General features: G+C 32.4%; 2 protein-coding genes across 27 annotated transcripts; one reads left to right on the forward strand and one right to left on the reverse strand.

The window, feature by feature from the left end:
* The first annotated feature begins 264 nt into the window (after positions 1–264).
* Positions 265–4,526, forward strand: LOC105773394 (uncharacterized). 23 transcript variants are annotated; one of them, XR_008197057.1, is made up of 9 exons: positions 654–1,811; positions 2,063–2,164; positions 2,261–2,325; positions 2,521–2,631; positions 3,038–3,199; positions 3,626–3,728; positions 3,805–3,873; positions 4,008–4,072; positions 4,156–4,526. XR_008197057.1 is itself a non-coding variant. In XM_052632886.1 (8 exons), the coding sequence occupies exons 3-8, from the start codon at positions 1,776–1,778 to the stop codon at positions 3,810–3,812; spliced, it is 663 nt and encodes a 220-aa protein (XP_052488846.1). In that variant the 5' UTR covers positions 265–632; positions 1,336–1,438; positions 1,705–1,775; the 3' UTR covers positions 3,813–4,526. The 23 variants fall into 23 exon arrangements, 17 of the variants coding, with proteins under 17 accessions (XP_052488846.1, XP_052488848.1, XP_012450710.1 ...); XM_052632886.1 differs by adding an exon at positions 265–632 and having other exon boundaries at positions 1,336–1,438; positions 1,705–1,811; positions 3,626–4,526; XM_052632888.1 differs by adding an exon at positions 265–567 and having other exon boundaries at positions 1,336–1,438; positions 1,696–1,811; positions 3,626–4,526.
* A 3,036-nt stretch (positions 4,527–7,562) lies between these two features.
* On the reverse strand, positions 7,563–9,569 carry LOC105773393 (putative cyclin-D6-1). 4 transcript variants are annotated; one of them, XM_012595242.2, is made up of 8 exons: positions 9,500–9,516; positions 9,346–9,415; positions 9,047–9,144; positions 8,855–8,941; positions 8,679–8,774; positions 8,405–8,606; positions 8,189–8,319; positions 7,563–8,095 (listed from the first exon to the last, which is right to left on the reverse strand). In XM_012595242.2, exons 3-8 carry the CDS (start codon positions 9,131–9,133, stop codon positions 7,838–7,840), a joined length of 861 nt encoding a protein of 286 aa, XP_012450696.1. In that variant the 5' UTR covers positions 9,134–9,144; positions 9,346–9,415; positions 9,500–9,516; the 3' UTR covers positions 7,563–7,837. The 4 variants fall into 4 exon arrangements, with proteins under 4 accessions (XP_012450696.1, XP_012450692.1, XP_012450694.1 ...); XM_012595238.2 differs by having other exon boundaries at positions 9,047–9,415; positions 9,500–9,569; XM_012595240.2 differs by having other exon boundaries at positions 9,346–9,530.
* Positions 9,570–26,239: the final 16,670 nt, after the last annotated feature.

Consider the following 26,239-nt stretch of genomic DNA (forward strand, 5'->3'; position numbering starts at 1 on the left):
AGCAAAAGCGTAGTTTTGTTCAAAATGAATTTTTTATGCGCTTTTATGAAAAAAAAACGCCACATGTAGCAATAGCGGCGTTTTTATAAAAAAACGCCACAAAATAATTTTACTTTAAAAAAATAGCCCCTTTTAGCATATCATAGCAAAACGGCATAATTTTGTTCAAAATAAATTTTTTTGTGGCGCTTTTATGAAAAACGTCGCAAAAATCATTCTACTTTTTAAAAAAGTGGCGCGGTTTTATCCCTAAATTTTCCCCTGAAACCCCTAATTTTTCCCCCTAAAAATATCCCTCCTTCCTTTCTCATTTTCCTCTGATCCAAACAAGAAACAACGAACTCGCCATCAACCTTCTTCTTCAAACCAGCTCCCCTCTCGTTCAATCCCTCGTCGTAATCTCATCCTCTCCTCTCCTTACCCTTTCTAAATCAGGGTTTATTAAAACCCCTCAATCAGATCTATAAATAATTGCCAAAACCTAAAACCTTTTACCAACCTTATATTTTTTTATCTATTCTCCTCGTTAAGGGTTTCCGGCGTTCTCAGTTTCTTTTCAAATGTAATGTAATTTCCTTTTACCAATCTGGACTTTTCTAGACTCAAGCTACTTTCATGTGTAGAATTTTTAGGTTTGAATTTCTTCATCGACATTGGATTTCTGGTTTAGATTATCATATTTTTTTTATTTATTTGAAGTTTTCTGAATTTGGACTTTTCTAAACTCAAGGTGCTTTAACATTTAGAATTTAATCTGAAAATGCGAGATTATAATATATATATATTTCAATTTAATCTATTGAGTTTAGTTGAAAATTTGTGGAATTATGTATTACTTGCTTTATTTTTTTAATAGCTTATACTGTTAGTGAATTAGATAGATTTACTCCTGTTATACCTATATCTAAGTTGAAATTATATATGCCTTTGCATTCCAAATATGAAAAATTGGAAATTAGGCATAGCCTATTGAAATTGGTGTTTTGATATGAATGTGTTATGCTTCTATTTGTGCAAATCTGTATCGTACCATGGTAGGATATTCAACATTTGAGTTTGTGTTGAACAAATATGCAATGGAAGTGCTTTGTAGAATTATCAAAGGAATTCTCACCAATAAGGTTTGTTTTACATGATTTTTTTATGTGCAATTGTTTTTACTATCAAATTCATGCTCATATTTTAGTTTAATAGCTTTTCATTTTTGAGATGGTTATAATGGGGGTTTTATTCTACCAATCAATTGGTGGGTCTTTTTTTTGGTCCTTTTTCATTTTCTGCTTTTTTTTTTCTGGTTTTGTAATGGTGAATGCAGTATGATTGATGGTTTTGCAGGGGAAGTTCTATTAATAGGTATTTACAATGGAAGAGTGGTAAGGTTTGGAGCAAGTCATTTTCCGCTGGGGATGATTCTTGTAATTCTTGTTCTGAATTGGAGGTAATTTGCAATAGAAAATTTTCCCTTTCTTATGTTTTTGTCCCCCCAAAACGATGGAGATTGCAAGAAGTAAGGGTTTTTGAACTCGTTTTTAGTCTTCGAATTTACATCACTCTCGCTCCTCGTCTTTATAAATCTTAAGCTTATCGAGGGTTGATTTGATGTATTCTATTAGGAAGCAAAGAAGCATCGGCATAACAATAGACTTTTAAGGGGAGACATATGAAAACATGAAACACATTGTTATGATATGATAGTCTTGACAGATGGCAGTCGAATTCTTGGCCTTGGTGACCTTGGAGTTCACGGGATCGGAATACCAATAGGAAAACTTGATATGTCTGTTGCGGCTGCTGGTCTCAACCCACAAAGAGTATGGTCTATCATTCTTTAGTTTGACACTGTCGTTTGCTAAATCTAGCTACTCTAAAAAAAATACTGCATGAAGTTGCTGTTTCTATTTTGTCTGGTTTATTTCTCTTTTAAAATGAAAGCACCATATATAATAACTTTTGTTTCTGTAGTTTAAAATGAAGGCACCATATATAATAACTTTTGGTTCTATTTTTTTTTCTTTTATTTCTTATAAGATCTTTATATTGATACTTTGGAATTCAAATGCAGACCGTCTTTGAGAACAGTTTGATGCAACATCATGTTGCCCTTCCTCCTAATGCAATGGGAAAAATCACTTACATAGCTTCCCCTGGTCAATATTCATTGAAGGTTCGGCTGTTTAACTTTTATATCATATCATTTTAGACGCTTTAATGTGGTAAAATCTTTCTTTTTGCTATAATTTATCCTTTTACTTCATGGCAGTATACTGTGCTGGAACTTGAGTTTCAAGGTGTCAAAAAGCAATTCACCATGCTTCAGGTTGGCTGGTTAGTTTTTTTTCATACCATGACATTTTCCTTGACTATCAATATCTTATTATAATTTGATTATTAGCAAATTTAGTATTTTTTGTCAATCATACGCCACTAAAGAAAAAGTTAGAAGTTTTATACTAAGAGAATCGAGATTGAATTATAAATTTTGAGAGCCAAAATACTTTTTTTTTTCTTTTTCATGGTTAGCTTACAACTTTCACTTATTTGGAGGATCAACAGACGATTTTCTCGAACTAAGGAGGAGCTCAAGGGACTTATATGCCGCTTATACCACTCTAATATACCCATCATATCAAGGTAGTTTCATTGACACAGAATTTTTTCCTCCAAATTAAGTTACATATATTTTTATAAAAATTAAAATATAATTTCATCATTTAGGAATAGTTAAAAAAGACGCAAGTATTGAAAGTGACTGGAACACATAGCCATATATGAATGAATTAGATTTTAGATTCGGTTTGATGCACATGATTTTTTAATTATATTTTTCATAATTCTAATTTGGCTTTTATTCTTTTAAATCATACTAATTTTTAGATTATCTTAAGAGAACAATTAATATATTCTTCTAGATCTATTATTTATATAATCATATACATTTGAATTGTTAATTTTATTTGGCCATTTATTTTTTGGTAAACTTTATGCCTTTGTTTATTTTTAATATAACTCAACCACTGTGATATGCATGTCAATGCAGTGTCGGGAGGCTTGTTCATATTGATTTTGGTTTCATCTTGGAAACATCACCTGGTGGAAATATGCGGTTCGAGAGTGCACATTTCAAGTTGAGCCATGAGATGACTCAATTACTAGATCCATCGGGAGTTATGAAAAGTGAAACCTGGGACAACTTTGTAAGGTGATTTCTTCTTTGCTCGATTTTATACTTCTATCTTATCTGCATACCTTTCATTTTATCTTTATTGTCCAAGGCATGTGAGTTTTTTCTTTGTCAAATGCTTGCAGCTTGTGGTTTGAGTTTTTTCATTTTATCTGCATACTTTTCATCTCATCTTATTTCTATATACAGCGATGACATATTAAATGCTTATTAGTAAAAATCCACAAGATCATACATGCAGGCACTTGGATTTTGAAGCATAAACATTATTTTCTTATTAGATGCTTTCTCCTCATTCCCCTATCCCCTTTCCTTAAGAACTACCTGGTTTGTTTTATACATACATAGCAATCAAACACAAATTCTTTGAAACAAGTTTCTAGAAGAAAAAGATGTATAAACACAGGTTATATTGGTAGCGTATATAATTCAGACTTATTGTAGTGCTTGTGTTCAGTTGCTGAGGAAATTGCAAGGTCAGGAGGGGGATATAGCGGGAGAAGAAGCATCAATGACAGCAAATAAAATTTTTCAGCTCTTCACTCAGGTTTCTTTTTTACTTGAACTTGTACACACGCACATATCACCTTATGCAAAAGACACTCTAATAGCCCTTCTTTCAGATCATTGAGTCCCTTTCAGCTATTCCATCCCCTGAACTTGCATTAAGGTTGTAGCTGCAATGTGCTGAGGTAATCTTGAGTCTTGACTTAAACCAACTCTGCATAACAGTCATTGGTTAAATAGTGAATTGAACCCTGAAAATTATTTTAGATGATAACAAATTTTATTGAACTTCAAGAGATGCCATTTTTCTAATTGATAGTTGGGAAAAGGCATACTGAGATAAATAATGTTGCTCATGAGAGTGCAAGGTTTCTGATGGAACAGGTGCTTACAAGAATAAATAGCTTTATTTGTGACATTCTTAGGGCTGTTACCAATGTTCCATTAATTTATTATGTTGATTCCAGGCATTAGGGATCAATAATTTTATTTTAAGATGATACGAAGGGGGTGCTATCATCATAAACCCTGATAGTGTGGCGGATGCTTTCCTTGCCAGCACCTTTCCTTGCCAGCACCTTGCGTTACATTCAGTTCCAAAAACAAAAAGGCAGTGTAGTGGGTGAGAAATTCGATTCCGTTAAACTGTAAATTGTTGACTCATGTAAAGAAGTAATGCATGGCAGTTAGAGATGTAAATAGGCGTTTATTCTGGATTTGGATTTCATATTTGCTTGATTATATCTTTTATTAAACTGTAAGTTATTGAGTCATGTAAATTGTATTATATCTTTTATTACCAAGACTTATTTGATTAAGAAAATGTATTGTATTTTTTATTACCTTGCAATGTGTATAATCATAGGCTTGTTCAACTAGTCATCATTGCTCATATGTATTATTTATTTTAGTTTTGATTCTAAACTTTTATTTTTACTTTAATATTTACGATAACTTGAGTTCTAACTTTTGGATTTTAATTGTGTTATTAATTTATTATTTTAAATTCTAAAACTAAATTCATTAAATTTTATATTTAATTTTAAAGTTAAAATTTTCATAGAAAATTTAATTTAAATAATATTTTTTATCCTTAAAATTATATTTAAAGTTCAAATTTAAAAAATAAAATAAAATATTTATCATAAAAATAAATATTATTTGATTAAAATATATTTTTTTAAGGTTATGTTTTTAGCGGCGTTTTTACGAGAAGCGTCGCTAAAGGTTTATTCTTTAGTGGCACTTGTGATAAAATCGCCGCTAAAGGTCATGGTTTTTAGCGGTATTTGTGGGAAAAGCGCCGCTAAAGTTCATTGTCTTTAGCGGCGTTTGTGGGAAAAGCGCCGCTAAAGCTCATGGTCTTTAGTGGCGTTAGTGGTAAAAGCGCCGCTAAAGATCATGATCTTTAGTGGCGTTTTTTTTTAAAAACGTCGCTAAAGTTAGCGACGTTGTCATTAGCGGCGTTTTTTTCTGCACTTCTGAAAGCGCCGCTAAAGGTCTAAAAAAGCGCCGCTAAAAACCTGTTTTGGTGTAGTGTTATTATAATCATAATTGTGAAGTAACAGGTTTGATTTATTATAGACAATAGATGGCACAACGAATGCTTGGTCAAATTAACCTTGATTTGTTGTAGACATATAACAATTGACATAATAAATAGTTGAACTTTTTTTATAAGTTTTGAAATTATCTAGTGATTATAATACCATATGTTATATTGTTGGAATTAACTTAAACAATTAGGAGTTTCATATTGCACCATTCCTTTCTTATGGATTTATTTGCTAAACTTTTGGACTTGAATTGTTGGACAATCATATTTAACACTCCTTCGATGGACATCCTTTTGCTTTTGGATTCATATGTTTAATTATTTGATTATCCTTTGGAATCTCCATTACGTGTGGATTCTAATTGGGTAATAACATTGATTACTAAAATTTAATCTTAGTATGACACCAAGAGTGGATCCTCTAACCTCAACATATTTTATTCCAGGTTTTTATTTATTTATTATTTTTAGTTTATTTCTTGCATTTATTTTTATTTATAGTGTTTCTTTTCCCCATTGTTTCTTTTCCCCACCTTCATTTTCTACACTCATCCCAAACCAAAATTAAGTGTTAAATATTTGTTTTAGCATAATTTTTATGATCTTATAAATTATAATCAACTTCCCTGTGGATCGACTTTGAACTCCCGAGATTTTATTACTTGAATATAATCTACACTTGGGTTGTAATCCTTGAAAGTGTTTGTCAGATCCATAAATCTTGAGACCTAAAAAGTGTCTTCATCTTGTTGCTCCAGAATTTATAGCTTTCGCCATAGAAGACAAGAATAGCTAGTTGAGTAACACTCACAACTTTGTTGTTTGATGCCATGAGATATATGCCCAATAGTAATCGAATCTTGCTTTGATACCACAAATGTTGGGGAAAACAACTTAAAATATCACAAAAACACTAAAACAATGTTTAAAATTGGAGAGGAAGTAGGAAAATTTTTTAAGAGGAATTTAAACAAATAGGTGATGGGCACAAATATGCTAAAATACTCTTAAAAGATCGATACATTTATTCAACTAAAATCAATCCTTTATATAAGTTGTACAAAGCAACAATCCACCCTAAAAATAGAAAAAAAATATATGTCACTAAATCACATATCAACTAACTTGGAAAAATAAGGAAGATAAAACAAACTAAGTGAATGTTGCAACAACCAAATATTTTAAATCGCTTATTCAACTGTAACCCTCCAAAACTTCTCCCAACATTGGAATCATGAAAAGTTGGCACCCAATTGTAAATAACAAATTTATGGAAACTTACATAAGAGAAACTTAATTATTAAGATGGAATCCATTTACTTGAATGTCAAGAAATTGAAACTTTTAATTCTATGTGTATAGAAGATAAATCAATAAAAAAACACAATCAAGTTGTTTATGTAGTTCAAGCTTAATTTTACAAGTGAGGTTTAACCAAAAAAAAAACCACTAAAAATTTCACATTACAAAATAATGATTGAAACCCAATCTCTTAATTAATCAATACAATTGAATTGAACTCACTTTCGCTACTCACCTAACTACCTCCAGGTAAAAAAGTAGAAAGAAAAAAAACCTTGAAGGGGATAAAATAATTACACTCGAAACAATTCCCAATGAACATATGTACTCTATAAATCTTATATCCTTCCCACGAAATAAATATTTTTGTATATAGACTTCGAGTCCAGACGTTTGAAACTCAGAATACTCCATATAAAGTGGGATAAAATGGCAGCAAATATGTTTAAATTTGAAAGTACCCCAATATCTATCTTGATCTTCGAAACTTATGCTTCGACTAGCATTCTTCAAATGCCGTGAGTTCTTTTTTTAAATACATATAATTATCCTAAGTTTATGGTACTTATAAAACATATATGTTATAAAAGAAAATAAAATAGTATGAACAATTAAATTCAATGCACAAGAAGTTATTTCTCAATTCCTGAGCAAACGACATAAAAACAAAAGACATAGTTATGTCTTCCCCCCTCTGGTTGCTTTCAAACACAAAAGGCTTAGTTTCTCGTTAAAGATGCCAAAATCTTTTAAGACAGCAACGTGCCTTGAACGTTGGCTCTTTCTCTCTCTTATCCCCACATATTCTTCATTAATTTCCTAAGCAGAAATTGGAGGAATTGCAGTATCTTCTTTACCACTAAGTTTAAACTTATATTTTATACTTAGGCATGGAGAATGAAACCTCTATCTCTGCTACCCTCAAGAAAACTATTTTCTTATTTTGAAGTTTACAATAAAAACTCTTATTGAATTAAGCATTGTTCGATTCCCCATCTGCTACAGAACAACACAACATTAACACAAACAAATAGTAATATTTTAACATTTGAAGCCATGTTTTGTCCTAAGTGTCCCTTTCCCAACAGCTGTCCCCCAGCTAAATTTAATATTCTTTTGAAAGGAAATAAACAAAATGGATCATCTAATTTAGTCAATTTTCTTTCGTCAATTTTGTACTCGAAGAAAAGGGTAAGGGAACCATCTTTTCTGAGTTCTAACTAAAGCTGTTCATGAACCCTTTTGTCCTTTTACCTTTAGGACATTAGGGATAGAAAATCTAGGTAGAAATCTTAACCACATGGTTGAATCTGGGAAATCTTCACCCTGTTACTTTCACTGCAAAAACCATTCAATTTCTGACGCTTCCTTTGCTCTCTCTTTTCAGGCACTGCAATGGCTGCCATGCTGCTACTGCTTCTCTCACAATGGCAGTCTAAAACACTCATTGGAGTTGTTGTACTTGAGCTTGACACCGTTTCAATAATTGAATCGCTTGTTTCATTAGCCACCATCTCTTGCATTGCATTAAAGCATTTCAACTGATTCTCCTGTCAAAATTATTATATTCATTTAATTCATTAACCTAAAGTAATTGAAAAGAAAATGACCTTCAATAATGTTTTATAGTTCCAGTTCCATACTTTATTAACATGTCGACAGCTCAAAATCGAGGTTTCAAAAGATGGAAACTGCAAAGGGAATAGCTCATGGGATGCCATAAGAAGAGCTGATACTGCAATTATTGATGGTTTGAACTCTAGCAGTTTGATTTCTGCAACAAAAAACATAACAGACATGTTCAAGCTGTTTTCTGATAAAAGACATAACGGACATGTTACTATGTTCTGTTTAATTACCATTACAAGCTTGGAAGATTATGTTTGTTGCTCTATCTTTCAATGCTTGTCTCAAAGGTGGATCTTTAAGTTCAAACAAAGATATGAAGAAGCAGATAAACGACAAGGGTGTTACTGATCTCATTCTCCAATTCAAGGCATCAAGTATCAGAAGCTCCATTCGTTGAATTGCTGGGGCATCAAAGATGAACCCTTCTTCTCTCTGTTTCATTTGTATTAGTCTTTGCATGAAGGTAAAAAAAAAATTCAAATTAAGAAGAGATGTTTAATTAACCTGGAAATTGGAGGAAGAGAAGTGTTGTTCCTTCATCTTTGAAGCCAAAGAAATGGTAGCGATCACAAGAAGCCTCAACACCCATGGATTACCTTGCTGTTACAGTATTCAAGATTGTTAAAAAAATACTTTGTTTGGTTACCAAGAAAACAACACTCTTCATCTTGCTTACATACAGGAATTTCTTGCCTGGAGACGAACCGGTCCATGTAGTTAGTAGCCAGGTATGTTGTGTAACGATCAATGTTACATGAATACTGTGCCTGACCAATTAAAACATGTTACAAAAGACAAGAACAGTAAACCATGTATTAAAATGAAATGGAAGGAAAAGAACAGTAGTGAATAGTGAATATAGATATGGGTACCCTCAAAATGAGAGAAATGGCTTCCTGTCGAAAAGAAACAAACGAGTCATTGCTCTTTAAACTTAGAAAGTAGTTGTGGGAGGGCATGTGATCAGATTCTGAAGAGAAGAGAGCTGAGATTATATCAGATTCTTGATTGTCCAAGCTGGTGAATGGGTTCTCAAGATCAAAGCAATCCATAATTTTTTTCTTAAGAGAAGAATGGGGAGAGAGTGAGAGTGAGTTTGCAAAAGAATAGAGTTATAATAATGATGAAAAAGAGAAGAATAGAGCTGAAAAAACCAAGTCGGATCCTCAACTTCACTTGTGACTTTTGTTTCTGGGTCTCACAAAGCTGCCTTGTTAAACTTTAATTAGAATATGCCATTGCTACATTTCGAGAAACTGAATTAGTATCATGAACATGATATTTATTTAATAATAATAATCTAATTTGAAGGTAGAAGGTTATACTTTTGAAAAGCTAATATTGTTGGAGAAATGGATAAAAGTGCCATTCTTCTTTGAACACATGTATGTATATAGTTTAGTATGCAAAGCAAAAGGAGAAAAGTGGTCCCAAGCAGAGCTCACAAAGCAGTAGAAAGAAAGGACAGTTTGGCGCAGTATATTTCCTTTTCTTCGTTCCGCGATAAGCGCCGGTCCATTTTAAAGAAGGTGCCGCTTAAATAATTCACCGCTTAATATCCAACAAATTCTATTATTTCTTTTTTTTCCTTCTTTAAAAGAAATTACTTTTCCTTTTTTTACTTTGCTTTTGATCATGGAATAAGACCCTCTTTAATTTAATCACATTCCACAAGCTCCTTTCTTGTTTTTTTTTTTTCCTTTTATAACAATTTTTAAGAATAAATAGTTTATCTAATAATAATAAAAATAAAAAATTCAGAAAAAAATTCAGGATGTTATCATATATTTAATTATTTTAATTTTGTTATTATTTTACTATGTCATTCTAAAAAAAATTTCGCTACTAAAGTGAGCAGGACAATAATCCAATTTTCAATGTCTCTAAGACTCATGGTTTCCTTTCTCCAAGTCAAATTTAGGTAGATTGACTTCGGGTACATTTTTTATTTAATTCCTTTCATTTTCTTTAACAAACCTCACCTTCTCTTCCTTCTTTACCTATTTAATTTTTAATTTCTAAAAGATAACCTATCTGAGGTAAATATTGAGTTTCAAATATTTATTAGATATAATTTTTTTTAAATAATTACATAAATTGATTAAACAATAATTCAAATATTCAATGGTTGTATAGTAAATTTCAAGTTGATTGACATAAAATCTAGGATTTCAACTTGTGCTTACAAATAGGGGTTAGTGTTTGATCGAATCGAGTAAAAAAAATTTGACTTGACGAGTCCTTTTTTCATCATCCTAACTCAATTTAAAATTTTTTCTAATCAAATCGAGTGAAATTGTTCGAGTTAAATTAAAAAATTAAACATGTTGAATTAAAATCTTAGTACAATATACCTAATTCCATGCTAGAGTAAATAAATTTGAAATCATATATATTTAAAATTTTCAAAGCAAAATAAGAAAAAAAAGATATTTTAGTATGCTTGAATCATTAATTAACTTATTTAGGTCCCAAACTTATTATTTTAGAGAATTTTAAAATTTTAACTTTCTTTATATATTCCTTAGATTATTATAATTTTTGAAAAAAATATACATTTTGCAATTTTATAAATATTTAGAATTTTAAAATTTATTTTGAATTTATTTTGTAATTTTGGTAAGAGAAACCAATTTGCTCATTTTCAAAACTAACAAAGACTATTTACATCAATTTGTTATTCAAATTATCCTAATGGTAAAATTTAACTCGAATTGAACTCGAAACTCGAAATATTTATTCATGTAGACTCGAAAAAATCGAATAACTTAATTCGATTAACTCGAAATTAAATTTTTTTAAAGTTTTACGAATCAAATTGATTTTTACTCCCCATTTATAAACTCTATTCTCCTAGCTTGTATAAGAAAAAAGTTTTCACTTTCATTTGTAATTTATGAGCCATTTTCTTTCACAGAAAACAAAGATATCATTGCGTCACATTTCTTGACTCAAAACTGTGCAAAAGATAATATAAGGTAGGAATTACTAGTAAATTTACTTATGTTTTGTTAACCTAACAACTTGAAAGTTTCAAGTTCACATTCAGGTTTTCAAACTTTAGGCAACTTTTCAAGTGATTTTGCAATGTTTCATATCCTTTTTAATGCTTCATATCAGTGTAAGAGCCACCTGCTAGCACCACGAATTTTTTTTATTTAAACCATTTATAATTTATAAAATTTTAAATTAATAATTATAAAATTACATTTTAACTTCTTGAAAATAATAAAAATTTAGTTTAATCATTTAAAAAGTATAAAATATACACTATTAAAATGATAAATTTATATTTTACTATAATAAAATATATAATTTAATTCAGACACTAAAATAAAAAATTAGCTCCGCTACTACTTCATACATTTGAAGCCCACAATAACAATAAAAATAGTTCTCTTTCTCCCCATGAAATATTCATTCCTCCTCCTAAAATTAAAGTTTTAAATTAGTTAAACAAAAAACATTTGGGTGTGTTACTAAGCAACGAAGTGGGGATATTTTGTTATAAATTCTATCTACTATCAATAAATTAGATGATAATGCAGAGTTAAAGATAAAATAAATGAATTTAGCTATAAAAATTTTGATTTATTGACCGTGTATAATAGAATGACAGTGCAGTGCAATATAAATTATAGATTCCAATTTAAAGTGCCTGGCCATCACTGCTGGTACACAAATTATAGATTCCAATAGCCAATTTCCATTGTAGAAAGAAACAAATAAGATAGAGGTAGGTAGGTAGCTGCTACTGCATTCACATAAACCAAACCACAACGGTTCGATCCCTGTAGAGAACTTTGAAACATTCTTGAATTTTTCATAACAAACAAATAGTGATATAATAATCTTTTGGCAGGGTTGACAGCTTTGAGTTCCATGTCCTTATGTTAGATATGCATACGTACGAAGATTCACTGTTTTACAAAAAAGTTTAATGTTTCTTGTCGCCCGCTTTTTTATTGTCCCGGCCACACACCAGATTAATGTTTCACGGCCATTGTCGTTCACTTCAACATGGAATTAAGGGTTTTATAATGGAAATTAAACCAGTTCTTTAATTTGGCAGCAAAATAAGGATAGGAATTAATGGAGGATTCATGTGAGGGTACGAGTGCATGGCATGCATGCATGACTGTCTGCCTTCACTTCCCCATGCATGCATATGGCAACCATCATATCGATCCACCAAACCTAAGACTGTGTCAGATGGTGGCAGTTTCGGAAACATTAAACATGTAAATACAAAATCATTATATATTATTTATGAATTTTGTGTTGTCATGGACTCATGAATCATGATCAATCATCATCGGTCATGGCAGTAGAGACTGGAGATGAGAGAGAATGTTCGATCGATCGCCTTCCAAATTTATTATACTAATATATAAAATTATTTTCGATTAAAATAAGTTTTTTTTTTAATTAGGACCACTCTTCTTATTTCTTCACATATCTAAACTTTAAAAGTTTACAATTGAATGGCTGGATCTCTACAAGTTTTTACTTTACATATATATCTCCAAGATATACAGTAATTGATTCCATAAAAAGCAAGCTACTTAAGCAATAGGTGAAATAGTTTAAAGCATTAATTCTGTTCTTAAGCACTTCAAATTTAAGATTTGATTTTGCGGTGACCAAGAAATTTTAAATGCTGACAATAAAAATTAAAATGGTCTTAGTTATTAGATCAAAATAAATGGTTCTAAGTATTAGATTTTGTATTTATTTTATTTTGTTAAAGTAAAATTAGCAATACCCAATTTTTCCTTCTTTTTCCCTTGTAATTAAAGTATTTTTATTGGCGTTGTTGGTTTTATTTTAATCAAATAAGATAAAAATAAAATCTAAGACTTAGAACCATTTATTTTGATCTAATGGCTAAGATAATTTTAATTATCATGATTTTCATTTTAAAATTCTCATAATAATTGCCACCATAATTTTATACTATGATAAGATTTTAATAAATTTTAATTTTGTATTTGCATTTTAATAAAATTTGATTCTACTCATTAAAATCCAAAAATAGGTATCTTGATATGCTTGGTTCATTGGTTCATTAAATGATTTATTAAGAATGTGATAGTAGTTCTATCTAAATTATCTTGATAAAATAAAATACAAATATTATTAATTTTACATTTTCAAAATTAAGATATGATTAAGTTTAAAATATTTAATATGGTTTAAATTATAGTATACTTTTAATTTTAATTTGATAGTCTTTTGAAACAAATTTAAAATTAAATAATTTTTTGATTTTGTAGTCAATAATTGTATTGCATAACAATAATAAGTAAAAATAATTTTTTGTAGTCAATGAAGATATATATATAAGAGCAAAAGTTTGAAAAAATTTTGAATTGATGAGAATACCTTTATTTTCCATCATATTACTAAATGCACATTTTAAAATAAAAAAGTTGAATTAAAATAAAAGTTGTGATATTTATACATTTAAAATAATAATCATTACACATTTAAAAATATTATAATTTAATTTACAACTACTAGTTAAAAATTTGTGTTAATTTTAAAATTTAGTTATTACTTAAATAGAATTGTGAGCATAAAATATAGAGAAATATTTTGTGATAATTATAATTATAATTAAAATTCTTATTTAAATAAATTTTGATGTAAAAAAGTTATGTTAATTTTATTGATGTAAAATAGAGTTATTGCTTGAATAAATTTCTAAGCATCTGATGAGCGTCAGAACCACTAAATATAATTTCCTACGACAAAATAACAGTAAATACCAATATAGAGCAGTAGTGTCGAATCCACAGGGACTGGCTATCTAATTGCTCCTTTTCACGAGATTAGAATCACTGTCGCGGTCACAGTCGTACCCATGATCTATGCGTAGCAATGCTGAAAAAATAAAAATAAAAATGGGGGGGTTTAAATTGATAAAAATAACAAAATAAGGCAATACGAACTGTAACAAAATGAAATAAAAACATATTCGAAAACGCAAAAATAAATTTAAGCAAATAAAATAAATGGAAAATAAAATATTTTTAAGCTTAGTCTTATCCTCGTTGAACTCCAACCTTGAATAGATCCTTGAAATAGATTTTCCATTCCAAGTGGTAAGCTAGTTATAGTAATCGAGGATCCCTCAAACCACCAACTCTTCCTCTCGTAGTTGATCCCGGTATCACCTGCAAATCGACCCTTTTTGAATTTCCAACCACGTGGCATGTACCCACAATTTAAGACTTCGACAACCTTGCAATCTGAAAAGCCTTTAAATCTGATCACAATCTCCCGTGACGGAATCCAACTAACTTTTTCCAATTGAACACGCCAATTTGTTCGCGGGATTTTGAATACAGCACCACCGACTCAACTTCCCAACTATACGCCAGACGATTCCAACATAACGTGCGCTTTTTGAATTGAAATCGAATCAACTTTTGAGGGACGAATTTGTACTATTCCATATACCGAAAAGATAGCGAATACCGGATTGCAAAGTATTTAGTGTGGGTTCATATCTCACGATACTTTGTTGAAGCAATAACCAGGCTAAGACTAAAAAGGGTTTAGTTAATCATGAAAAGTATCATGCTTGAAAATAAATGGTTTAAATGTAATTGTGGAAAGTGGGAAGGGGAAAGACTTGGTAGGCAATTAATCAAAAAGTTGAAAGTAAAAGAAAAAGAGTTGAAATGGCAAAATAGAGTATGACGCAGGAATGGAAAAAATAGAGAATTTATTAAATGCCAAAGGCAAAGTGTGTGTTTAATTAGTTGTAGCCACTAGGTATTTATACACACTTCTAGTATTAAAATTTAGTTAGATTTTTTTCTAAATATTATCACTAAACAATTTAAAAATCAAATTTAAACTAGAGATTAAATTTAAACTAATTACAGAGTTGTAACAATATCAAAAGTCCTTCAATCTTTATCCAGATACTTTTGAAAAAAAATTCTTGAACCCTTTAATCTTTATCCAATCATCTTTGTATCTTCAATCTTTCAATCAAGCCCTCTGTTTGCTTTTTGTTCTAATTTAGCCCTTTTTTGTAATAGTTTAAATTCAACACACCAACTTCATTCTTGATAAGAAAAATCCAAATTTAATAGCATTTTATCTGATAATTAAATAAAAATAAATATATTAAAAATACGGATTTATCTTGCTATCAAATTCCCCCTACTTAGCCGATCCTTGTCCTCAAGCATGATATCCACTAAAAATAATTTATCAATCCTTTTCAAAATCAAAACCCCCTTTCTTAGTCGAGCATACATCAAACAATTAGGTGAATCAAAAATAATCAATTGCTAAACTCAATCAATAAACATTTTATAAAATCTCGAACGGTACGTTAAATTCAACTATTTCACTAAACTTAGTCTTAATCAAACATGCGAAACGATCATACCCAATATATACTTTTATTTATTATTTTTATTTACTTATCTATTCATTTACTTTTATTTATTTATTTTTTTCAAACGTAGTCAAGTCCTTTAACACAAAGTGAGATGACAACCCATGCACCTCACCCCGGTTACTCCACCCGACACGTTCTCTTTATTTATTTTTAACGAATTTGAGACATAATCAAACATTTTGACGCGAAACAAGATGACAACCCAAGCACCTCATCCCGGTTACTCAATTTCATATGTCCCTAATTGATTTATTTGAATGCAACTCGATTAGTGGAGGTTACAAGCTTCAGCTCATCACCAAACCTTTTGACACGAAATGAGATGACAACCCAAACACCTCATCCCAGTTACTGAACTTGGTCACATTTTCGAATTTCACTCTTAACCAAGCTATTAGAAAACTTATGTATTTATTTAAACGAGTACTTTCATTAGGCAAGTTCAACAAAACCAACAATTTTCATGAAATATTAACTAAGGCATCACATTTTCAATTCTGCAAAATATTCATTAATCAAGCAAGCAATAGTTACTCATGATTGACCCACTTATTTAACTAAACTAAAAATAAGAATTAGAGGTTTATTTTTGAAACGAATTAAGAATTTATTCTTAGCAAAACACATGCAAAAAGAAAGTATGCCATGACCCCCCTTCTTAGCCCACATTGCCCCCAATGTGAAAAAAGAATAATAAGAGTGGAAAAAATGTACTCCCCATTTATATTTAATAGGCCGGAGGGCGGTGGAAGTGACCGCTTTGCAAGATGGTGAGGATGCTTGAGATGTTGGCTTCCATTGTTTCTATGCGAGCCTCTATACGATGAAGTCATTCATCCATAGTAGAAGGTGGTTGCTCTTCTTGTTCACTAGTAGCCGAATCATGTCTTTGTCAAAAGACTTTATTGCTTCAAGTGGTTCGTGTACCTGGGGGAACAAAATAAAACGAAATAGGGTGCTAACAAGCAAACCAATAGAATCCAAACAATATTCATCTAAAGGATTCATATTATAAGCATATGTTAATGATGAAAAATCAGCTCTAGATGGAAGCATATTTTTAGCTAGTTGTGTGATATAAGGGCTGAGTATGAGAGGTCAATGAGTTCGAATTACAGCATGAAAATTACATGCAAACCAATATCCCAAATTAACCCTAAAATTAGAATGCACGCACCATAAGAAAAATAGCTCTATCCTAGTTAAGACAGACGTAGAATCATTACGCCCTGAATAATTAAAAGCAAGAAACCTTTGAATGTATCTTAGGGACGGTTCATGCCCTAATATAGCTTTAGAGGTCTTGGAATTGTAAGTCTGAGATACTGAGTTTGTTAAAACTGAGTAAGCAAAATCAACATCAAATTCACTAGGTATCTAAAAAAGAGCACTATGGTATGAGTCAAATTGGACACACTACACCAAAACAGGTTTTTAGCGGCGCTTTTTTAGGCCTTTAGCGGCGCTTTTTAGCACCGCTAAAAGTATTTGTGGCGTTTTCAGAAGCGTCGGAAAAAACGCCGCTAAAGAACGCGTCGCTAACTTTAGCGGCGCTTTTCCCACAAACGCCGCTAAAGACCACGACCTTTAGCAGCGCTTTCCCCACAAACGTCGCTAAAGACCAAGACCTTTAGCGACGCTTTTCCACAAACGCCGCTAAAGACCAAGACCTTTAGCGGCGCTTTTTGTACAAACGCCGCTAAAGACCACGACCTTTAGCGGAGCTTTTATCACAAACGCCGCTATAGACCATGACCTTTAGTGGCGCTTTTATCACGAACGCCGCTAAAGAACAAACCTTTAGCGGCGCTTCTAACAAAAACGCCGCTAAAAACATAATCTTTAAAAAAAATTATTTTAATCAAATGATATTTATTTTTATGATAAATATTATATTATGTTTTATTTTTTAAATTTGAATTTTAAATATACTTTTTAAGGATAAATAAAAAATATTATTTAAATTAAATTTTCTATGAAAATTTTAACTTTAAAATTAAATATAAAAATTAATGAATTTAGTTTTAGAATTTAAAATAATAAATTAATAACACAATTAAAATCCAAAAGTTAGAACTCAAATTGTCGTAATATTAAAGTAAAAAAAATTTAGAATCAAAACTAAAATAAAACAATGGAAATATAGCTCAAATGTAGGTTTTTGCTGCAAGTTACACAGGCAATAACGAAAAATTAAACACCACATATAAAATTTATCAAACTATTTAAGAAATACATGGTGCAGCCATGCAATATAAATACAATAGAATCATAGGGTAATTTTGCATAAATATATTCAAAGTACCAAGAACAATTTGTCACAAAATTATAAAACATGATAAAAAAAAAAGAACAGGTAGCAGACAAGCTATTTGTTACTTTTTGTTTTGCTTCCAAGGCTTCCTCAGCTGTCTTCATCTAGGCAACAGAATCATCTTCATCATCCCTGCTTAAGAAAACAAAGAACCTATTGTTAAACAATTTAGAACTTAATAATTTAACCCAGATCTCGAAAAACACCACTAATTTAAAAATGAAATCAACAAAACCAAGAATTAATAAAGACATGGAAGAAGCTAGTTCACCACTATATTCGAAACCACTTGCTCCAATTTATTGGCGGCATAGTAGACCTTCACATTTTAAAAGAAGTTCGGTTCCATCAATGATTACTCACATTGAGGCTAAATTGAAGATAAGGGCATCGAAATAAATTCGGACCATTCATCGGTTGAGTATATTCAACGCAGAATAGCCTTTAATCGGATCTAGAATGAATCGATTCGGATGTATACTAATAAATCAGATTGCAAATCAAGCATATCCGAGCATGGTAAGAACTAACCTCACCTCTCTTGACATACGAGTAACAATTTAGATTCGGACCCAAAATAAAGCAAACTCAAATATCGAAACCAAAATAAAACATATCCAAACCGAAAATAAAGCTCAATATTGGAGCATTCTAATTTTCTCGAAACCAAATAGTAGACCCAAATATCGTGTTTGAAATTAAGCGAATTTGAGAAGAAAAGAAGTTTACCTTGTAGAAGAGAGGGTCAAATAATAACAAGTAGTAGCAATTCCACCATTGAAAGAAATATCTACTTGGTTACATTGTCATTGCTCTCTCGTGTTTTCAGAGTAGTTAAGCGGAGCCGACTTAGAATTGTTTTAAAGCATACATGAGAATCTTAATATATGATAAAATTTATGAACAAATTTTATGCAGTAAACAAATTAAGACGATGATCATCAAAACAAAATCATATTAGCAAGTGTTAAATGGTGAGCTATAAGGTTAAGAAGCTGAAATACATCGGTGGTGTCTCAATCATAGTAACTGCTTTACATGTCTCCTTCTTGTGAAGTTCTGGAAGAAAAGAACATATAAATACATTATGCTATCCACCTAACCATGGAGGAAAGTAAACAATGCAAGAAAGCACATAAAAGGCATATGGTTTTATTTCATATAGCAGCAGATAAGCAACAGACTATCTAGTATTCCAAAATTTACAGATGATGGGTCAGAAAAGAAAAAATTACTTGAACCAGGCTTTTCAACCTCCCTCACTATATGGGTCATTTCAGCTTTATATCCCAAGAATCATTTCTTTGATAAATGCCATTATTAACTTAAGCTTAAGTATAATGCCAACAGATTCATGCCGCCAATTAAAGTCTTAAACCAAGGGAAAATAATTGGAAAGTATAAAAAAAAATCAAACAAAATAAAGGAAATATCTGCTGAATGATAAATATTACAACAATTATAAACTGGCACATGCTCAATTGATATTTCTTTGATAAATGAAATTATTACTCGACTCCCAAATCCTCATCTCTTATGTTCAGATAAGAAACTTGTGCACAAGATTCATAAAATCATACAAGCAAAACATCAATAAATCCCTAAATTGAGCAATCAAGATTTCATTAATAAATTAAATTATAACTCGACTCCCAAATTCTCATCTCTTTTGTCGATAACAAACTTCATGATACGAAGGGTATCAAAAGTGATATAACACTCATAGTAACAATTATCGTCTAACTATTAAAGAAAGACGAAAAAAAAATAGCATATGCATACAACACTCATAGTAACAATTAAAGTAGAAGAAATTAGTGGAAAGGAAAGATATACCATAAATCCGTGTCCTTTAAAAAATTATTGAATAACATATATATTTATAACATCAAGAAAGAAAATCCACATTAACACCTTTCTGTGGCACCAATCTTGTTATGCAGCCTACCTATTCAATAGTAAAAGACTTCGAGTAAGAATCTAGGCAAGATTCACTAAGAAATAATAAGAACCTCCTATAATCTTGTGTTATTGGAACCTAAAGGTGACCTTAAACTTACATTGTAACTCAAAAGCTTTCATAGAGAATATATAATACATCTTAGCAATGTTGATATAACAAATAAAGACTTGAAATAAAATTACCATCGGCCGTTGATCATCGCCAGATGAAAGCCCTAGATTCCTTCTCATTGCGACTTTATTTTACGCTTTCCTTGCACATCATTAGCACTATAACGCACTTTGAGAAAATTATCGATGGTGATTCCATGCATCAAGATTGATCCCATTTAAGATTCCCATGAACTTTCTTGAGTGAGAATTCAGTGTTGAATGGAGGCCTTTTCCTCCCTGTAAAAGTTAGGGACATGATTTTGTAGTTCAACCTTAAAATTATAAAAGGAAGACCATGTTCTTGAAAGAAAAACTACAAAATATTCTTACCTCGTGATTCGGACTTCTTGTGCATAAGTGGGTGATCTTGTCGTCACTATGTTAGGGAACACAATTGCACCACAAAAGAAGGAAACTTAGAAAAAGAATGAAAAAACTCTATTTGTTATAGGCTTATAGCCAAACCGGTGATTACAAAGACTTAATGAGATTGACATTGTCATGTCTTTGTGTTATCTTGCATCCTATCGGTCTATTTAACTCCGGGCATCCGACCACATGATGCCCATTCAAGCGATCATGATCCTTGGTACTCAAAGTTATGGCATGTAAAACATATTCGAGCTGAAGTTAAACCTTTTGGAGCATACAAGTCCCAATAAAGTGGTGCTGAAAATGTAGTCGAAACACACCATCAACGAAAATTAAATCAAATGCCGAAAGAAACATGATGCCAAAATCTCATACAACAAAAGTCATCGCCAATCATGGCGTTGAATTATATTTGGTTTCTATCTATTTGTTCCAAGTTGATGACTGCAAAAATATTTACTAAATATTTAATTAAGAAATGTGGTAGGCTATATATTATATATCCATTTTGTTTACTTTGATGTAATTGAAGTCATCTATCTATTAGCAGACTCTTCGTGACCAACCATTCGATTTATTTATTGTTGAAATTTCGTAATAAACTACAATAACTTGTTGGTGAAGACTTTGAGGCATTCTTCCATGCAAATCGTTGATTGTAGAAGGATAAAATGCAATCAAACAACAAACCTGCATTGCCCGATTATAACGTGATCTCCTTCTTTAACACGAAAGAGGGAACATATGAGTGGGATATTCTTTGTGCCTTTTTTCAGATCTGAAAACAATTGTGATACCATATTGAATGACATCGATTAGGGCTTTTCATATATGTGCATAAGCTTCTTTTGTAAAAACCAAAATATCTAGCAAATCAATGGAAATATTAAAATAAAAGGTATCTTAAATGCTTTAAAGCTTATTACTATAAAAAATCGGTAAAAATATTTTACAAACCATTCATCTCACCTACCTTTTTATCCAAGTTGAACAATCATTGTCCCCTGCACGAGGCACTCCTCCAAAATTTGAATAGAAAAGATAGTGAAATTTGAGCAGCGAATAAAAATGGGTTTTTTTGTTTAATGAAATAAATTTACTTACCCATTGTGCGAGAAGCATCACTGCCGCCATAGAAAGTGACATGAGCAGTTTCCCAGGGTCCACCAGTGTAAACACCGGGGATTCTTGCGTTAACTAATACGAAAATGGAGAACAATGAAGCTAAATGAAGCATCGTTTATTAAAAAAAATGAAGCAACGGGTAGCCATTGTTTTTTGTTTGTATAAAAGAGGAATAGAAATGTTTTTTGGGACTAATGAAATGTGAGGAAGAAGATGAGGAGATGCAGAGGGCTGCCGGTTTGGGGAAATTAGGGGGAAAATAAAGGGAATCGGGGTAGGGGAAGAAATGGTTTGGGAAAAATAAAAGGGCTGCCGATTTGGGAAAATTGGGGGGAAAAATAAAGGGAATCGGGGTAGGGGAGAAAGGAATTGGGGGGAAAAGGAGTGGGGGGAATTGATTTTGGGAAAAGAAGGGGGAAAAAATAATAAATAAAAAAAAAAATTTTGCGGCGTTTTTTTATAAATGTCGCTAAAGACCTGAGAATTAGCGGTGCTTTCTTCAAAAATGCCGCTAAAGACCCAAACATTAGCGGCGCTTTTTCAAAAACGCCGTTAAAGACCTGAGCATTAGCGGCGCTTCTTCAGAAACGCCACTAAAGACCCGAGAATTAGCGACGCTTCTTCAAAAACGCCGCTAAAGACCCGAGCATTAGTGGCGCTTCCTCAAAAACGCCGCTAAAGACTCGAGAATTAGCGGCGCTTCTTCAAAAACGCCGCTAAAGACCCGAGCATTAGCGGCGCTTCTTCAAAAACGCTGCTAATGGTCATTTTTAGCGGCATTTTGCAAAAAGCGCCACTAATACTCGATCTTTAGCGGCGTTTTCTTGAAAGCGCCGGTAATGCTTGATTTTTAGCGGCGTTTTGTATCCAAACGCCACTAAAAACGCCGCTAAAAGCCTGTTTTGGTGTAGTGACATCGTCAAGCTCAACGAAACTTATGGCTATGTTAAAATCAGAAATAGACATAGAAAACGAATTACCAAGCATTTACATCTGGGGTTTCAATAGTCGTGATTGTAAACATATTAAAATAAAATGTCGCATAAAATTCGAGCACAAGTTCATAGTAAGCAACATAATAAACATTTGCATACGACGTCCAACTAATAGCAGCAAAATAATTAAATATCGATTCACGGATGTTAAGTGCATCAAGAGTAAAGAGAAAGATATATTTACAGACTGGAATTGGCTGATGTTGAATTTCCTCGTATCTTGTTTGGTGTTCTGAAGTTGTAAAATTTAGAAATCCTTGTAGTCTTTATTCTGGCAGCATCGTATATGTTCAGTTTTACTTACCGCTTCTATTATTACATGAAGGCTGATACTCATTTTTTATTGGGCTTTGTAGTGGGCTCAGTATATCAGCAGCTTCAGTACTGTTGTTTGGGGTTGATTCAGACCTTTCATCAGGCTAGTGTGGTCGTGTATGTCGAGCATAAGCAGTGGCCGACCTCGTTCATCGTGGACTAGGTTGTCCACTTGGGTTCGTCGTTCTAACTCAGTCTAAATGATCTGTAGGAAACGTTATAGTAAATCAGTTTGTGAGTTTGGAATGTTAGACCTTGTGTCGCTTGATTCGTTGAGACGAACGTGCAAACTTTCTATCTCAACCGGTGTTGGGCTTTTTTTTTCGATGTTGGCTCGTTCCAACAACATGTATCGGCAGTGGTGGTTCTAAAACTTCGTCGTCAAGTTCAACGACTGGTGGTGCTGAAAACCAGTTTCGGCCTCGGTTTAACAAATCTAGGATAATGTCGAACCATGGGATTTTTTCGGGTTTAAAAACAACTGGGACGACTATTTAGTGGTGGTCTGTGGCGGAGACCGGCGGCGGACAATGGCAGATGGTGGTTAAAATGACATTACAAAGTTTTGTGCTTCTAAGGATGGTAGCTGTGGGATGAAAGGTGGGGTTGTTGGGGTGTTTGAAGGTGGTGGTTTAATTAGGGTGAGAAAAAGATGATATTTTAGGGTGTTTTAAGGGAGGGGGTGTAAGTCCGACGACAGCGATGGCTGCATATGGAGGTGTTCAACAGTAGGGGTGTGGAGAATGGTGGTGGTGCTTTGAAGGTGTGAGGTGGTCTTTGGGGTGGTCTTGTTCTATTTTTTCTCGACGACGGTGGAGGCTAACGGCAGTGGCTGATGGCAAATTGGTAATCGGCAGTCAAGGGGTCGACGACGGCGACTTTAGGGTGTTAGTGTTTCGGTGAGGAAAATGAGTGAAGAAGAAGAAAATGGAAAAGAAAAAGAAAAGGTAGGGTGAGTTGGGGTTTAAAAAAATTATTCTTCTTTTCTTTCTTTTTTATTCCTTATTTCTCTCCTTTGGCCAGTTGGCCCACATTCCATTCTTTTCTCTTTTGTTTTTTTGTCTTTTTCATTCTTGGGCCGTTTGGCCCTCTTTCTTTTTTCTTCTTTTGGGTCGGCCTGCTGGCCTTTTTTTCCTTATTCTTTCCTTCTTCTCTTTGTTTGGGGCTTGGTATACTGGGCTCTTATACTTTTGGGTAAGGATATGGGTTTGTTTGTTTGAGAAAGATGAATGCGTCGAACGCGAACGTGTCCACGCCATAATTTAATTTCGTCTTTTAACAAATGTCTCTTGTCGTCCACGCACCTGGAAAAGAACATGATCAAATGAATTAAAATAATATTGTATTTAATTTTCAAACTAAACTAGAATTTAAAATAAAATAAAATAAAATAAATGTGGGTTGCCTCGCATTAAGCAGTTTTGTTTAACGTCGTTAGCTCGACGACCTGAAAAATTTAGTCGTTCGGCTCCTCGAAAAATAATTCCTTTACCATATGTACTTGAAAATTCTCGTAAAAGGGTTTTAACCTTTGTCCATTGACTTTCAAATATTTCCCAAACTCCTCATTTTTAATTTTGACTGCATCATGAGGAAATAGTTTAGTAACAACAAAAATACCAAGCCATTTGGTTCGAAGATCGCCTGCGAAAATCCTTAGTGTTGGGTTGTAAAGTAACATTTTTTGACCAATTAAGAATTTTTTGCGAGATATCTTTTGGTCATGAAATGCCTTGGTTTTGTCTTTATAAATTTAGGCATTTTTATATGCGTCACGATTGACTCTTCAATCTCTTGAATATCTAATTTTTTATAATTACCTGCGGCGTCCAACTCCATGTTGCATCTTTTTACTGTCCAAAATGCCTTATGTTCCAACTCTACTAGAAGGTGACACGGTTTACCGAATATGAGTTGGTAAGGGAACATTCCTATGGGTCCCTTGTAAGCAGTACAGTGTACCGCCCACAATGCATCATTTAAACGTAAGCTCCAGTCCTTCCTATTTCGTTTCATGGTCTTTTCCAAAATCAACTTTATTTCGCAGTTCGAAACTTCCACTAGACCGTTTGTTTGTGGGTGATAAGTCATGGCCACACGTTGTGTCACCCCATAATTTTTTAGTAGAGTATCAATTACCTTATTACAAAAATGAGTTCCTCGATTGCTGATTAATGCTCTCGGTGTGCCAAACTTAGAAAAAATAGAGTTTGTTAGAAAATCCACTACAGTTTTAGCACCAGCATGTCAGGTAGCTTTAGCTTCTACCCATTTAGATACGTAATCTACAACGAGAATAATGTAAACATTATTAAATGATGAAACAAACGGTCCCATTAAATCGATGCCCCATATATAAAAAATTTTGCATACATCTATAGGTGTTAGGGGCATCTCACTTTTTTGGCTTAAATTCCTTACTTTTTGACAACTCTCACAAGTTTTGCAAAATAAATAAGCATTACGAAATATGTGTGGCCAAAAACAATCCACACTCAAGTACCTTACGTGCGGTGCATTTAAAACTAGAATGCCCTCCACAAGCATAAGAATGACAAAAAGAAAGGATAGATTGTACCTCAGTTTCTGCGACACATTGTCGAATTACCTAATCGGAGTAGTGTTTCCATAGGTATAGATCCTCCGAAATATAATATCGTGAGTCTCTTTTGAACTTGTCCTTTTCAGAACGTGATAAGTTGGAAGAAACGATACTTTTAGCGAGGTAATTTACCATATCTGCAAACCATTGGTAAATTGTCTGAGCTGACAAAAGACTTTCATCCGGAAAGTCATCTTTAAGAGATGTATCATCTTTAGAAAAGGGAATTCGACTCAAATGATCAGCTACTAAGTTCTCACTTCCTTTCTTATCCTTAATCTCGAGATTGAATTCTTGTAAGAGAAAAATTCCATCGAATCAGACTAGGTTTTGCCTCTTTTTTCCCAATCAAATATTTCAACATTGTATGGTCAGAAAAAATAATAACTTTAGTGCCTAATAAATACGATTTAAAATTTTCCAAGGCAAAAACAATAGCTAATAATTCTTTTTCAGTAGTTGAGTAATTGCTCTGGGCAGCATCTAGTGTTTTAGAGGTGGAGGATATGACGTGAGGTTCCTTCCCAATTCTTAGCCCAAGGACAGCTCCTACACTTTGGTCGCTTGCATCGCACATAAGCTCTAAAGGGTAGTCCCAATTTGACGGCTGTACTATAGGAGTTGAAATAAGCTTTTGTTTGAAAGTGTCAAACGTGTCTTTGCACACTTTGTAATACCCCTAACCTGAATCCATTGCCAGAACAAGGTTACGAAGCATTACTAGAGTTTACAAATCAAATGAACAAAAAATTCAAACATTTTATAGCATATAATAATCATGTCAGAAATCAATCAAATTCATAC

This window comes from Gossypium raimondii, chromosome 6, assembly GCF_025698545.1.
Source record: "Gossypium raimondii isolate GPD5lz chromosome 6, ASM2569854v1, whole genome shotgun sequence".
In the NCBI taxonomy this organism is placed as follows: domain Eukaryota; kingdom Viridiplantae; phylum Streptophyta; class Magnoliopsida; order Malvales; family Malvaceae; genus Gossypium; species Gossypium raimondii.

Excerpts from the sequence above, each read along its gene's own strand:
- LOC105773394 (XM_052632879.1), top strand. The coding sequence starts at position 1,689 with ATGATAGTCTTGACAGATGGCAGTCGAATTCTTGGCCTTGGTGACCTT. Across the intron at positions 2,326-2,520 it reads ACCATGCTTCAGGTTGGCTG|CTTACAACTTTCACTTATTT; the intron begins GTTAGTTTTTTT and ends TTTCATGGTTAG. Across the intron at positions 3,200-3,625 it reads ACCTGGGACAACTTTGTAAG|TGCTTGTGTTCAGTTGCTGA; the intron begins GTGATTTCTTCT and ends GACTTATTGTAG.
- LOC105773393 (XM_012595238.2), bottom strand. The coding sequence starts at position 9,226 with ATGGATTGCTTTGATCTTGAGAACCCATTCACCAGCTTGGACAATCAA. Across the intron at positions 8,775-8,854 it reads TCTCCAGGCAAGAAATTCCT|CAAGGTAATCCATGGGTGTT; the intron begins GTATGTAAGCAA and ends ATACTGTAACAG. Across the intron at positions 8,607-8,678 it reads TCTCTTCCTCCAATTTCCAG|AGAGAAGAAGGGTTCATCTT; the intron begins GTTAATTAAACA and ends CAAATGAAACAG.